We start from the raw sequence: 17,305 nt of genomic DNA, 5'->3' as shown, positions 1-17,305 counted from the left end.
CATGACCCACATATAAGCCGACCCATAATTTCTAGACTACCAGTACATCACAAGATGCACAAAGTGAGTTCTGAATACGTTTATTTCAGCAAATCATATTATTAAATAAAATGAAAGTAAGAAAGCTAATTTATATGTTGAAATAAGAACAATTCTAAAGTGTTAAGTCTTAATAGAAATTTAATTAATCCTCATTCTAAAATTATGAACTATAAAAGTTCTATCACTTTTAGAATCCTTCAAAATCTGGCTCTATATCAGACTCGCCAAACAGTTCACGAAAATCGGTTACGGGTGTGCTTTCATCATATACATCGTCATGGTCATCTGATAGTGTGATTCAATTGATCAAAATATGATTGGTTTCAGCATGGACATTATTCAAGCATTGTGACAGTTTATAACTTTGAGCAGAAACCATGTCCACAACCATATCTCATTAAACAATACATCTGATTAGTAAAGTCATTGGCATTGTGCAACAAAACAAACCTATCAGAGATCTCGGAAACGCTTAATTACGCATATTTGGACGCCAATTTTTGATCTGGGACGCAGAAAATCCCTGAGGCGGGAGTCCTCCGTACGCATGTTATAGGTGTGCGGCAAATTTAAAAGACTTACCAGTCCTGCTTCAGCCACCTGCTTTGTGGGAAAATGTGATGATTAATTAGCTATGCTGATATTTACAATGACAGAATTCAGTGACTGAAAGACCCCTTGATGTACATACATGTTGCCATTATAAGAGTACATAAAAAAGAACATGATGCAATAGCTGTGCGGCAAGATCAAAGGCTTTGTTTGACTGGCGGCCGGATGCAAAAATGTACTTATATTTAGAGTCATTGAATTCAGAGTCAGAAAGACCTAGAGATGTACATGTGGTCAATTATAAAAGTACATCAAATAAACAACTTTAGCTTTCGTTACTGTGTTCATTTCCGAATGTATCGGAATAAGTAGCGCACGAGAATCAAGACATGTTGAGACTTAGACAAAATGCCATTCGTAATTTGGATAAGTATTTTGGGGTTAAACGGCAAACTTATGAAGATTGTAACGAGATTCAGAAGAGTGCTAAAGCTGCTAGCACTGATGGTTCGGATAGGACAGTAGCCAATTGTAAGAAAGTGTGTGATGCCTAGCTTAGTGTTTGGAATAAGTCCTGACTTGGATTGACAAAATTCAGTATCACTGATGGATGAACAAGAGCTATTTAAGAGGTACACTGACTGACCATACTTTTTTAAAATGCAGCTCGCCTTAGCCGGGTTAGTTCTAGTGTTGTAGCAAAATGTATTTATTCATGAATACATCAGTAGCTAGGCCTAGTTTTGATATCAATTACATTGACAAACAAATTCTTACCCATTCACAAGCATATGTTTTGATAGCTGATTGACCATTAACCCTTTTCCGAGCAAAGTAGCAACTATCAATTTCCTGCATATCGATACCCTTTAATGATAAAACGTACAAACTTGTGTTTTAAGATCAGAATCGGTGATTGTTAGCTGCCTCATGTTCACTATTTTGTCATAAAATTAGTTTGAAACTCTAAGTGAACCATTAGGCCCAGCGGGAAATAATGGCGGACTTCGCTAAGTCTGGGATGTACCAGTTTATTAGATTGTCTGTTTTCTAAAACCATCAGGCAACTATTTTCAGAAAAATATACAGATCATTGAAAGCAAAGCCAAGGTATTATTTTATTAAAGATTTAACTTTAAATTGAAAATTATGTAGGTCAGAAAACGTATGGGATGCTATGTTGTGGAGTTCGCGAGATGCGCTTTAAGGTCTGATCTGTTTTCCAACCTGACACGTATTTGCGAAAATACGGGGAAAAAAACCAGCAAATAAGATACTATTTAATAATTGCCCAATATTACTACAAGGACGTAGACAAATAAATAAACGAAAAAAATTGCGATCATGTCAATGGACCATTTGTAATGAAGCTATATTATAGTGAGTGATTATATTATGAAAACCTCTCCTTCTAAAAATAGATGCATGTACGTTTATGTTGATTCTGTAGGAAAGAAGGGACTGCAACTTTTGATGGTGGGATTCCTATTTTTACCAAAATGGGAGTCATGGACTCCTGGTTTTAAAATCCTAGCAAGATCTCTGTATATTATCCCCGAGGCATTTACCACAGATCAAGCATATGGTAGCTATTGTACAACACTCAACCGCTAACAAACCACTTTGCTTTACTAATAACTAAACAACAGTAGTATATAAACTGCGGCTGCCGATTACTTTTAAAACACATGTCAAAGAAATTCCACAAATTATATTGTTTTACAATTATTCATGCTGACTCGTATATTGCCCTGTTATTTACCCTTCCTAAGCGTGCGCGCAACAAACCCCTTTGGAGCCTCTTGATATTGTTCCTTTAAGACTATCTTACATGTATTTCTACTCTCGATCAAAATGTTTGTCGTATATACCTTCAGTATCGTAATTCTTTTATTTTTTACGTAGATTCTTTTCATATTTACACTGAAATAAGCTAGCGTGCATTTGTACGATACCGTAGAGTTCAATGATTATTGATTAGCTGAGGGTTAAATACTTGACTGGAGATTACTAATATGGCAGTTCTTTTGGAAAATACACGCACCACCGTGGCTCAAATAACATGTATGGCTGCATTTTCTGGTGGATGGACATCTGTCAAATAGACGTCAATACGTTAAAACATGTTTTTCATTCATTATCCTACCACTTTAGTTAGAAATAAAATATTTGTTTCACTTCACGACAGCACAAATCTTATGAGCCATGTGGCATCATTAGGCATGTGATCTCATCATTGGCGATCGACAGAAACAATAAATACTAAAAATCGAGGGCATAAATCGTTAAAAATTTCAGACTTGGACCTTGGCCCGCAGACAAACCGACCCCCCTTCTTCCAGACCTTGTTTTTGCCCTAAATTTTTTGGCTTATACGCGAGTATATACGGTATATAAATATTACTTTATGCAAGTTAATCAAAAGGTTGGAATTGAGGAATTATCAGTGTATGCAATATGCATGCCAGTTGTAGAAAGTGACACTTGGGACATGGAAAGTATGTGATGGGACCCTGTTAGGATTTTACCCTGTAGAGGGAAACATTAATTGGTAACCCTGAGGACTTTTTCCAAAATCCAGCGATCCTCTTGGAATTGCTTCAGATATAGATCAGGCTGAAATTCTGAATGAAACCTGTTTGACAAAATTGTACTGAGAACTTGTTTCTACACATGACATTAATCATAACTGATGAGGCGAACGTGGCCCAAGTTGCAAAGAAATGGAACCCCAATATTAAGCCATAGGTATGGCTGGGTATTAAACAAAAAGTATTTGCTGCTGAGAAGAACTTTGTAACAGTGAACAGTTTATAAGAGCTAAAATTACGTCCTTGGTCAAACCTGATAATCTTGTGAAAACAAAGGTTGTGACCTCACTGGAAAACAGAATATTCTAGTCTGTGCAATCAGCAAAACATAAAGATTTTATTTTTTATTTTTTGCCATGATTGCTCAAGAAATAAATATGAGAATGGACTTAGTCTGATGTGAGATGAGCAGGTGTATAATTTCACTGCCATTGACCCCAGAAGGCTAGAGATGCAGAGTCCAAAAGATTTTGCCAATAAAATAACCACAAACAATATGGCCACAAGGATGCAACTCATTGCTGGATGGAAAATGCAGATGATCAGAATCCAGTAAAAAAAATAGACAAAAAATTTGGACAGGTAAGTTCATGGCTATATCTGTACATGGCTTAGGGCATGGCAGTGACCAATATCTGCTAACTGGATTCTAAAAAAATTGAACTGGACAAACTCGAAACCAAAACTGAATACCAAAATACACCAAATTTTCTGATGAACAAAAGCTTCTGTTAAAGTAGATGAAATGTTATGGAAAGAATTTTAGTACCTTCTTCACAAAATAAATGAGACTTTGTTTAAAATTTGTTCATAGTGCCAAATCCGACATGTAAATTCAAATCAAAAGACATTAAATGATTTTGTGACTCATGAATATTTTTTTTAATATGATGGTTTTTCAATTGGGCTGGAAATAATTACAAGAAAATGATTTTTGTCATATCCATTTAACTAAGAGATGCATATTTCAATATTCCATTACATTAACATTTACAAAATATATCTAAATAAATGAAAATCTCAGTGGAATGATATACTGTAATACAATAAAACTATGCCTGTTTAACCTTGGGGTTCCCAGTGCACTGAAAGTCATTACCAGACTTTGGGAAAGCATGATATTTATGGTTCAGACAACAGAATATTTGTCACTATGACAAGCTTGACCATATCATCAACATGAACATATTCTCCAATTTATGCCAAAAGATATAAATCTTATGGTGGAAAAAGTTATATCTGGGTTTTAGGTTTAAGTAAAAGAGTTCTCACTTTGTTCTGTCTCTGAGAATTATGTCTTTGGATTTCTCATTCATTCTATATAATTCAAAGCCTTTACTTACAGATGAACATTTTTTTTAAAAAATATATGGATACAGATAAATACACATAGATATACATGCCAGTCAGATGTCTGTCATGACATTCCTATCTACATGGCATTATCTTTTATTGGTTTGCTTGATGATATCCTGGTAAAAACTTCAGATAGAACAGGTTTCTTGGTTTTAAATAGTACTGAGTACCAGAAATTACATATTAAACATGTCTGATACAATAAAACATAGCCAACATATTGATCAGAAAAAAAAAGTGCAATGTTACAAAACTCAGACACAAAACAGTCGACTTCACTAATGAGACAGAGGCATCCAAAGAAGAGTGGGGAGCTATTTCGGCATATTCAAATCAATCTATACAAGAAAAGCTTATAGGTGTTGTTGTATCAAGGCAAGCCTCTAAAGCAAATAGACTTCCAAACAAAGCTAATGAATTTTTCTGCAACTCCTCAGGAAATGTAAAGAAAACTTATGACCTTGCATGGAGGAGATGGAACATTTGCAGTTCTGTTAGGAAAAACAACCCTTATGCATCATATGAAATAGTTGTGGCATACTTGAGTTGTCTTGTATCCCTTGGTAAATCATATAGTTTTGTAAACACACACAAGTTCAATCAGTATCAAACACTACAACTACTAGATCAGAGTTGGAGTTATAAACCACTTTTAATTACTAGGTTTATGAGGCATTGTCATGATGAATCCACCTCAAACAAGGTACACTTTCAGCTTCAACCTCCTCAGCCCATAGGGGAGGTTGTTCATGTTGGAAAGTTCTTAGAACTGGTGACTGGTCCTTGGCCAAGAATTTTCACAAATTCTAATTATGGGATGTAATTCAAATAAGAACTTTGTATACGATGTTTTGAAAATTAAATCGACTGTCTTGAATTTGAGTGATTTTGTTGACTTTCTTTAAACATGCAAATTTACACATTTACAAAGGTTCATGAAAATAATGGGACCCATCCAAGCATATTTTAGATATGATGGATGGGGTGCATTATTGGAGTAGGCTGGAGGATGAGCATGTGTGTTCCCACCAGTTATTGAAAAACAATGTTGTTGTTGTTGTTGTAGGGTTTAACGCCATTTTTCTGCACACAATAGGCTATACATGTCGGCCAGTATTAATGGTGAAGGAAGAACCCAGGAAAACCATGGAAAGAACTACCGACCCATGAGAAGCTACTGGCAAGCTTTCTCACATACCCACATTGGCTGAATCCGAGACTCGAACCCACGCAGACAGAGGTGAGATGGCAGTGATCCTTAACAGAGAGCGCTTTAGACCACTTGGCGAAAAACAATATTAAAAATATGATTCATGCAGGGTGACAGCCGACCCATGCAATATCATTTTATTTGTAGCTCTTTAAAGAGCACCTCTCATATGAGTTCCTGGGTGTATATGTTATGCATGCTAAGCCCCTGGTTTACTCCAATAATGCCTGTCATTTATCACATCTAAAGTATGCCCATTTATATGTCTTTGGTGTGTACATAAACAAAAATATATGTATCATCAATTTTCTGAGAATTCTAAACATTGTTTAGGCTAATCTTTGCCTTCCTTCCATCCAATGTCTCTTGAGTTGTGCCACTTACATGACCCTCAATCTAAAGGACACCTGTCCATAAAGATGCAATTTGGTCAGTGCCCCAGGATGATTATTATCTACATGTATGATTGTATATGAAAGGGTAATACAAGCTGCTTATTACTTACCTTTATACTTTTTATGTAGGACATTCAAAACTGCAGAGTCTGCACCCTTGGTATAGAGAATGATCTCACCATTCAGAGGATGTCTCACTAATATGGACATGCGCTTTCTGGTTGAATCAAACTGCAAAACTTGCAGTACTTTCAATTCTACTTCTCCTTCAGCTGTAAAGAAAAGAAAATGGGAATGGCCATAACTGAAAGAATAAACATGATTTCAATTAAAAATTGTATCATAAGTTTTACTAGTACATAACAACAAAAATTGTATAATAATATTATAAGTGTACAACAAAAATTGTATCTTAAGTTTTATTAGTGTACAGCAAAAGCTGTACCATAAATTTTACTAGTGCATAACAATAAAAAAGATATTTCTAAATGTCTGTAAAAGCTTTAAAACTAAAATACAAGCAAGAATGTGCTTTCATCTGTATTTAAATTCATGCTTAATTATCTGGATTTTATATGGCCATTCATGAGACAAGATCTAGGAAAATGTTAGCAAACTAGCATAAAAATGCAAAGTGAAAATCTTGGAACATGAAAATACACTGGCATACAAACGCTAAATGAAAATCTTGGAATATGAAAATACACTAGCATACAAATGCTAAATGAAAATCTTGGAATATGAAAATACAATGGCATACAAATGCTAAATGAAAATCTTGGAATATGAAAATACACTAGCATACAAACGCTAAATGAAAATCTTGGAATATGAAAATACACTGGCATACAAACGCTAAATGAAAATCTTGGAATATGAAAATACACTAGCATACAAACGCTAAATGAAAATCTTGGAATATGAAAATACACTGGCATACAAACACTAAATGAAAATCTGGGAACACGAAAATACACTGGCATACAAATGCAAAGTGAAAATCTTGGAACAAGAAAATACACTGGCTTACAAATGCTAAATGAAAATCTTGGAACATGAAAATACACTGGCATACAAATGCTAAGTGAAAATCTTGCATAGTTTCCGAAATATTATTATTCATTTACTATATGAACAACCTATACCAGACATACTTACAAACTAACCTAGATCACGGCATCAGGCCTCAATACCAGACATACTTACACACTAACCTATATCAGGGCATCAGGCCTCCATACCAGACATACTTACAAACCTTCCAATATCAGGGCATTAGGCTTCCATGCCAGACATGCTAACAAACCAGCCAATATCAGGGAATCACGCCTCAGTACCAGACATACCTACAAACCAGCCAATATCAAGGAATCATGCCTCCATACCTGACACATTTACAAACCTTCCAATATTAGGGCATCATGATTCCATACCAGACATGCTTACAAACCAGCCAATATCAAGGAATCATACCTTCATACCAGGCATGCTAACAAACCTTCCAATATCAGGAAATCATGCCTCCATACCAGACATGCTAACAAACCAGCCAATATCAGGGAATCATGCCTTCATGCCAGATTTACTTACAAACCTTCCAATATTGGGGAATCGTGCCTCCATACCAGATATGCTAACACACCAGCTAATACTAGGGAATAATGCCTTCATACCAGACATTCTAACAAACCAGCCAATATCAGGGAATCATGCCACCATACCAGACATGCTAACAAACCAGCCAATATCAGGGAATCAGGCCTCCATACCAGGCATGCTTACAAGCCAGCTAATATCAGGGCATCAGGCCTCCATGCTAGACATACTTACAAACCATCCAATATCAGGGCATCTGGCCTCCATACCAGACATGCTAACAAACCTTTCAATATCAGGGCATCAGGCCTCCATACCAGACATGATTACAAACCAGTCAATATCAGAGCATCAGGCATCAATACCAGACATGCTTACAAGCCACCCAATATCAGGGTACCAGGCCTCCATACCAGACAAGCTAACAAACCAGCCAATAATAGGGAATCATGCCTCCATACCAGACATGATAACACACCAGTCAATATTAGGAAATTATGTCTCCATACCAGACATGCTAACAAACCTTCCAATATCAGGGCATCAGGCCTCCATACCAGACATGATTACAAACCAGCCAATATCAGGGCACCAGGCTTCCATACCAGACATGCTAACAAACCAGCCAATATCAGGGCATCAGGCCTCCATACCAGACATGATTACAAACCAGCCAATATCAGGGTACCAGGCCTCCATACCAGACAAGCTAACAAACCAGCCAATATCAGGGAATCATGCCTTCATGCCTTACATGCTAACAAACCTTCCAATATCAGGGAATCATGCCTCAGTACCAGACATACATACAAACCAGCCAGTATCAAGGAATCATGCCTCCATACCTGACACATTTACAAACCTTCCAATATCAAGGCATCATACTCCATACCAGACATACTTACAAACCAGCCAATATCAGGGTACCAGGCCTCCATACCAGACATGCTAACAAACCAGCCAATATCAGGGAATCATACCTTCATGCGAGACATGCTAACAAACCTTCAAATATCAAGGAATCATGCCTCCATACCTGACACATTTACAAACCTTCTAATATCAGGGCATCATGACTCCATACCAGACATGCTTACAAACCAGCCAATATCAAGGAATCATACCTTCATACCAGACATGCTAACAAACCTTCCAATATCAGGGAATCATGCCTCCATACCAGACATGCTAACGAACCAGCCAATATCAGGGAATCATGCCTAAACGCCAGATTTACTTACAAACCTTCCAATATCAGGGAATCATGCCTCCATACCAGACATGCTAACACACCAGCCAATATCAGGGAATCATGCCACCATACCAGACATGCTAACAAACCAGCCAATATCAGGGAATCAGGCCTCCATACCAGGCATGCTTACAAGCCAGCTAATATCAGGGCATCAGGCCTCCATGCTAGACATACTTACAAACCATCCAATATCAGGGCATCTGGCCTCCATACCAGACATGCTAAAAACCAGCCAATATCAGGGCATCAGGCCTCCATACCAGACATGCTAAATAACCAGCCAATATCCGGCATCAGGTTTCCATACAAGACATGCTTACAAACCAGCTAATATTAGGGCATTAGGCCTCCATACCAGACATGCTAACAAACCAGCCTCAGGGCATCAGGCCTCTATACCAGACATGCTAATAAACCAGCCAATATCAGGGCATTAGGTCTCAATACCAGACAAGCTTACAAACCAGCCACTATCAGGGCATCAGGCCTCCAGACAAGCAGACAAGACACACTTACAAACCATCCAATATCTGGGCATCAGGTTTCCATACCAGACATGCTTACAAACCAGCCAATATCAGGGCATCGTGCCTCTATTATAGCCATATGCACAGTATCATCAAAATGTGATTGCAGACTTTGTATTTGTAAATCATGTGGATTGTGAAAGAAATGAGAAAAGGATAGGATATACAGCCCTATCTCATTATACAACCCTTAACATAAACATGATTCTGGGTATAACATGGTACTCCTCAAGATCACATGACCAAATTTAAACCACTTTACTTGAATTGACCAATCAATATCTCATTATGAGGCACTTATCATAAACATGATTTTGGATATAACACAATACTCCTATTGATCCCATGATCAAACTTAAACCACTGTACTTAAATTGACCAATCAAATATCTCATTATAATGTGCTTATCATAAACATGATTCTGGATATAACACAGTATTTTTATTGATCCCATGACCAAATTTAAACTATTGTACTTAATCTATCAATGAATGACAATATAGGTTACAAGTAAACAACATGTAGCTTAGTATTATACCTTTAAAACCTCTATAAAACATTATTATTTGCCAAAATTAAATGCACCCATACCACTAAGTGAAACAAATATATTTAACTAACATTTAAAATTATTATTATTGATGTTTTGTTATTTAATTTAGATTTAAAATTATTACTATTAATGTTTGGCATTTAATTTACATTTAAAACTATTACTATTTGTGTTTTGTTTATTCCATCACAACCTTACTCCCCACATACCCAAGCATTCTTCAAATATATGATACCATATATACTCACCTATAAGAGTCCAACTGCAAACAAAAGAGATCCTGATCTGCCATAGCATGATGCACCTGCAGATCAGGGTCTATATTGTTTGTTCTACTAGTTACTCCTAACAAACTGGACAGACCCAGATTTGCCTGTGCATGATGCGTTGATCTGGGTTTGTGCAGTTTGCTGCGTTGATCTGGGTTTGTGCAGTTTGCTGTTGGAATCATACTATAATTAAGTATATATGGTAATTCTTGTTATAGTGTACTTTGGCACATGTTGTTGTTGTTGTTGTTCTAGGGTTTAATGCCATTTTTCAGCACAAGATAGGCTATACATGGTGGCCAGCATAACTGGTGGAGGAAGAACCCTGGAAAACCCAGGGAAGAACCACCGACCCATGAGAAGCTACTGGCAGGCTATCCCACGTACCCAGTAGCCGGGCCTTGGACTCGAACCCACACAGACAGAGGTGAAATGGCAGTGATCTGTAACAGTGAGTGCTTAATAGACCATTCGGCCACTTGGGGCCCCTTCTTTGACACATAATGTAGTCAGCAGTTATGGACTGCAACTACAGCATTATAATGAAGGAGATCTCAACATCCTATGTTTTCGGCATTTAAGTGTATCTTTGGAAACTTTCAATCCAAGTCAGCTGAAAGAAACAACTGGATAAAGTGTTTTAAATAACCCATCATTCTGAGAAGAAAGTAAACTTTTTAAAAGATTTATTAAAAATTACAACATCACCAAGAAAATCTTCCCAGAAATTTCATATTTTTGAACTTTTTTCATGTCAACTGTTTGTTTCAAATACACTGCTATTAGGGGCTGTACTGAATAGTGGTTTTAACTATTCAGCCAAATACGAATAGAGTCCATAACTATTCTGCTAAATACGAATATGAATAGGAATAGTGACTGAAGGCTCCAAAATAAAATAATTGCAATACTTTGTTTCCCATATTACAGTCACTTGAACATAAATATTATAAGTACATGAGGTTATTATCATTACAATGTTGTAGAAAATTTTATATGCACATAAGGCCAATATAACCAGCACAGTAAGTCCTATCATTGTGATCCAAAACATCTGGGATGGACAAAGTAATAAGATGAAATATCTGGCTATCATTCATTTGGCACAGAATGCCCTCAAATGTTCAGGCATCTGTGCCACATGACCACAGGCCTCATATTTTTCCAAATTTCAGTTACTAACCTATACACATACACCAAATGTAAGACCCGAATGATGTCAAATTTGGATTCCTGGCTTGTTTGAACATAATGATCCCTGATTTGTTTGAGCATTATGATCCCTGACTTGTTTGAGCATAATGATCCCTGACTTGTTTGAGCATTTTGATCCCTGACTTGTTTGAGCATAATGATCCGTGACTTGTTTGAGCATAATGATCCCTGACTTGTTTGAACACAATAATCTCTGACTTGTTTGAGCATTTTGATCCCTGACTAGTTTCAAATCACCAAATGAGCTAACTAAGGCCATAACAATCACACTATGACATCACAAAAAAGTTAAACATTGCATTAAGGAATTATGTAATTACAAATCATAAGGACACCTGGCAGTTCAGTTACATATATCATATATTAATGCAATGACTGCATCTCACATTAATAACATAATAACAAATCTTAATGATACCTGGCAGTTCTACAGTAACTGATACATAATGCAATGACTACATCTCAGATGAATCTTATATTAATAATAAAAAAATGAGGATACCTGGCAATTCCACAGTAACTGAGTCTGCAGACCTCTTCAGAAGACAACATCCATAGGTGCTGGCTGCTTTAACCAGTGCCAATTCGTCTGGACTTTCTGCTTCATATCGAATATTTGATATGTCCGATCTCCTTGATGAACCAGTCATGGTACTAGTTACGCTGCCATAATCTGATATTGTGTCCAATCTGTTGATTGGAATTTGAAAAATGGGACCTGATGACTCCAATGAGGTTATGGACTGAGACAGTCCAGACATCATTTTTGTGCGATATTCTTTTGGTAGAGGTTCTAGTTTTTTTGGCTGTATTTCTGATAATCTGGAGTACATATCTAGTGATTTTTCTGATGTTTGTTGTTTTTTCAAGGTGCTAATTGATGATGAGTCACTTACATGACCTTCTGAGTCCATCTGAATAAAATAGGAATGTATGTTCTTTATTTACTGACTAGTATGGTTTACATGAATAGTCAAAAGATAATAAAAGAGAGTCTGTGTCATTGTTCTAGATATACTGTAATGTAAAGCTGAAAACATCAAGAATGGTTATTGTTAGTGATCATTCAAAGACTGCAGTCTGGAAATTATGAGTTCAAAGTTAAATATTCTGTCAAAAATCAATACAAACTATTTAAAAGAAAGCTTGCTTGAGAAATTACTAGAAAATTACTAGAAATAAAACTTTGACCTGAATTAATCTGTAAACTGATGACAATGAAGCTGATGAAGGACAAGTCAGAGAAAAGTCTTGACTGGAGCTGATGATCATGTAATAAACATGTAATAAACATGTACACATGTAATTTGACCCATTATCTTATATTTTCCATCAAAATGAGTCCTGAGCAAATACTGATAAAATGTGTTCCATCACACAGGACAAGTTCCTTGCAGAAATTATAAAATGAATCTGGCTTCAGATCTACTAATAAACCATTGAATATGGCATGCACATTTGTAATCTGACCAAATTCAGCATATTATTTTAATCAAAATCAGTCCCACTAAAGAAGTATTAACATTTACTAAACATGAGGCATTTTTAAAAAAAAACACACACAGAAAAGCAAAACAACCAGCTCAAATTATCTCTCTTTAACAAATAGTCATCTTTTCACTTTCCATTATCCCATATTAACTCATTCGGCCCCAGAGGCTTTTGTCGTTTTTGCCTGAAATGTGAGTAGGAAAGACATTTGGGGGGCCATTTCTGAATACATCATAATACAGCAGTTTTCAACAGATTTTCCATGAGAATAATGCCTAGTTGTATTAGAAACATCATTTTCCATTGGTTATTTTGCTTGCGCATGAGCAGAAGGGTAAAAGTTGGAGTTCTTTTTTTTTTTTTTGTTGCTTAATGGACCCATTATTTTCGTATGAAGACCGCAATTTATTCCAAATGCCCATCTTATCCTAGTTTTTGCAAAGGTTCACCTGTCTGTGTGCAGTTAAGACTGGTATGCCTTAGATCTGCGGCCAAAACGTCTAAAATCCGGACCCAAAATTGCATTCCAATCTCGAGCGAATTTTGGGTGAAGAAAAAAAAACAGGTCCAAAAAATGAGGTTTTTCTCTCTGTATTTTGTAGTGCAACTAGAACTTCCAGATTATTTGATATCATTTTAGAGCTATATCTGTCTGCTTTTTTTTAATACCACCCACGTTGGTGTATCTTAAATGGCCTTGATGCCGCAGAGCTTTGAAGTAAGGTACACAGCCTCATCACACCTACAGACGGGATTGGGGCCGAATTGGTTAAGAAATGACAAGGGCTCTGAAAAAGCTTCATGAGAACAAGAAAACCAGAAAGCAGACTTACATTATCTTTACGTATGTGTGTTGAGACAACAACAGTGTTACAGATGGCCATCAAAAGGAAGAACTCCTGTATCTGTTTAGTGTTAGAACCCTGATAAACTTGTGAACTGTTGGAAGGCAGACTAAGGTCAACGCTGCCTATACTACGCAGGCACATATTAGACAACTCTCGTTGCAACTCAGATTCCAGCTTCAAGTTTTCAAAAATCTGATAAAGTAGAAATTTTAGAATTGAGCTATAACAAGTAAAAAACGGTCCTTATCAACTAAAATGTCTATGGTTTAATCTTCTGGATATTGTTACTATATATCTGCTGTATTTATTAAAATTAAAGTGATTTTAATCTATACTATTCACTGTTTTCATTATTTTTAATTTGATAAAAAGTTATATAGCATTAAAATCATGAGATTATGATTAAAATTATCGAATAGTTCATGTTGCCATATGCCTCTGAAAATTTTATGCTTGTGAGGGCAGTGTATTAAACTATTCAATTTATATAGGTAAATGGTTAAATTTAATGATAAAATGAAAACTACATAAGAAGAGAATTCCAAGAGTTAATGTATAACAGTTTATATCAGCAAAAGTGATAATTTTATTTATGGAATACACAAGTCTTTGAGGCAGTGCTTAATTTGAGGATTTCCAAACATGTGTAAGGCTTTGCTTTTTCTCACGTAAATAGCTTCTTTACTGGTTTTAAACTTAAACCATTTTGAACAATTTTGAACAATTATGATTGAAAGAAGGATATAAGTACTTGATACATGAAAGCAGGTTTTGTAAATTTAATATAATTGTAAAAATGTACACTTTCAAGTGAGAGAACTTTAAAAAAATTTAACTTTTAACAGAGAAAGCAACTATTACCTAAAATGAAGAAAAAAAATGTGTTTAAATAATAAAATTAGTTTTCATGTTTATAAATCCACAAGCTTTCTCAAATAAATTACATATATAATTAAAGAAGTTCTGAACTTTTACTGACTAGAACATATTGACTGACTTTTCCCCTTATATATTAATATGGCACATATTTCCTCTTTGGCATAGACATTGTGTCATTTGCCGCACAATTTTTTTCTTCATCTTCTATTCTATGCTTCTCTTTTCATCAATATTAAGTGGGTTCATTACAAGAACTTCCCAGCATTTAGTTAAAGTTAAAATTGCAACCTCTCATATTTTCTTTAGGCAATATATTTAATAATAAACTGAAAGGAACTAGTAGAAATTTGAAATGATGCCAGTAAATTTACTAACAGAACTGCTCCAACTGACATTGGTCTGAGAGAACTTGCTTCCAGGTATACTTATGTTGTCATCCTCTTCATCTGAAATAGAAAAACGTTAAACAGTTCCACTTGAATTTTGCTAACCATGTGATTAAATGGATTCTAAAGCAACATCAATCTAACCTGTATATGTAATTATAAATTCAGTGGCTATTTTTATATCTATATATATATATATATATATATATATATATATATATATATATATATATATATAAAATCATAAGTATAGAAAAAAACAAAAGGCAATATTGTGTAAAACTGTACTTTACAACCTTCATGGTCACTGAAACCAAACCAGCAATATACATTTAAGAATTGATTTTTAGCTGGAATTAATACCCCAGAACTAAGATTACATTGCCATCACAGATTATAACCACTACTACCACACATGTTTGCATACATGCCAAATTTTCTGTGACCAAATCAGGGACATCAGTATCCACAATCTGGAAGATATGGTCTGAATCAGGGAGATTAGCATAATGATCATTTTTGGCATAAATTTAAATGTGAAAGTGCACAACGTATCAAAACAAAGGAAACTGACTACAGTGAATAATAGTTACTCAACTTTATTAAATTTTTATGTCATTTTCTTAATCACACAAAAAAGTAATTTAAAAACTATTGCAAGAATTACTGTCAGTGCTCCAAAACACTCAAAATTATTTTTTTATGAACATGTGTTGTCTTACAGTCTTGTAGAGAATTAGCTATTTTGATGCAATACAAAAATTGTTTGAAGATCTGAGTTCAAAACAGTCCCACTTTTCATTTATATTACACAGTATTAATCACAACAGTTTTTTCACATAAATTTATTCCTGGACATGCAGAAACAGGGCTCAGGATCTGCCACATCAGGATTCATGTAACCAAGGACCATCAGGGTCTGGTCATGAAATGGAAACTTAGGTATCATCTCTGCTACAACAACCTCACACTGCTGAAGAATCAGCAATGTTGAATTGGAGAAATATTATCTGGGTTGCCGTCAATTATGTAAATTTTGGCACCTTATGTGATAATTTCTCATTTTCATGTGCTGTGTACTGTGGAAGACTTGAAAACAACCATCCACATTTTTCAAGAGTTAATTACTTTTTGTTCATGTGTGGTCATTTGTGTCTTCCAATGTCATGAAAACCCATTATACTGAATCTCACATGCAATTATAAAACAATCTAGACATCAGCTGTCTGTGCAATAACAAATACGTGAATTCCATGGTTTTCAGGCAATTTTTCATTTTTACATATTTATAACTTTACTTTTAGTTGACATAATATAACCACTATTGTACTGATGTCCAATTACACACACACACACACACACACACACACACACTTTCATGCTGTATGCTGTTATCAGAACCATAATATATTACAACTTTTGAAAAGTAGTGCAATTGGGTTATATAAGGACAGTATGAAACACAATAACCATCTTTGAAAAGAAATAATGAAATATGCATATCTTAATATTGAAATGCTACAAATCAGGTAGATGCAAATATTCCTAATTTGAAATAAAAACGACTGGCAAATTGTTTTGGTAAATTTCCTGATACATCCTATACTGTAGCGTCCCGAACTGTATGTCTGTGCAAGGTCAGCTTTGACTAGATGTCAACTTGGGATTTTGATCACAAGACAGGAAAGTTATTTAAGTTTCAACAATTTAATAAACACTAGTAATGGTAAATATTAACTGTGCCATGTGGATGAAATCATAATGTTTCAGTCAGAACTCTGAAATAGGTTAAAATGTGTCGATAATATCTAAAATTCTTTCATTACATAAATATGTGGCTCAGAGCAAAGTTAAAAAAGTAAATAATAAAAGAATCACTGAAAACGAATAATGCATTTCTCAGGGAAGAGTACAACCCAAATGAATTGAATTGTAGAACACATGAAAAGCGATACCACTCGAATGTGTTTCCCAGTGGGTTTAGTATTGTTATAGTCCAGAATGCACTAATACTTTGAAATATAAATTTGAAATTGTTTTTCTTCTTTATAGTCATGTTAATGTAATATGAAAATAATGAATACTCTCTGTGGGAATATTACAATGAATGCTCCCTTCTATACATGTTTAGTTTAGTTA

At 35.2% G+C, this 17,305-nt stretch overlaps 1 protein-coding gene across 1 annotated transcript in view; it reads right to left on the bottom strand.

Moving 5' to 3' along the window:
* LOC149797556 (phospholipid-transporting ATPase VA-like) overlaps positions 1 to 17,305 on the bottom strand; it is a 120,316-nt gene that overhangs the window by 50,306 nt on the left and 52,705 nt on the right. Inside the window, exons 10-13 of the mRNA XM_089962425.1 lie at positions 15,156 to 15,226; positions 13,887 to 14,093; positions 12,065 to 12,476; positions 6,257 to 6,418 (exon numbers count right to left, since the gene is read on the bottom strand). Of these exons, the coding sequence (XP_089818551.1) occupies positions 6,257 to 6,418; positions 12,065 to 12,476; positions 13,887 to 14,093; positions 15,156 to 15,226 (852 nt within the window). The remainder of the gene's footprint in view (positions 1 to 6,256; positions 6,419 to 12,064; positions 12,477 to 13,886; positions 14,094 to 15,155; positions 15,227 to 17,305) is intronic.

Source organism: Sinohyriopsis cumingii, chromosome 6 (assembly GCF_028554795.1).
Source record: "Sinohyriopsis cumingii isolate HCF-2022 chromosome 6, ASM2855479v2, whole genome shotgun sequence".
NCBI lineage: Eukaryota > Metazoa > Mollusca > Bivalvia > Unionida > Unionidae > Sinohyriopsis > Sinohyriopsis cumingii.
Note: the sequence above shows the minus strand (reverse complement) of the source record. Positions and strands in the feature narration are given on the sequence as shown.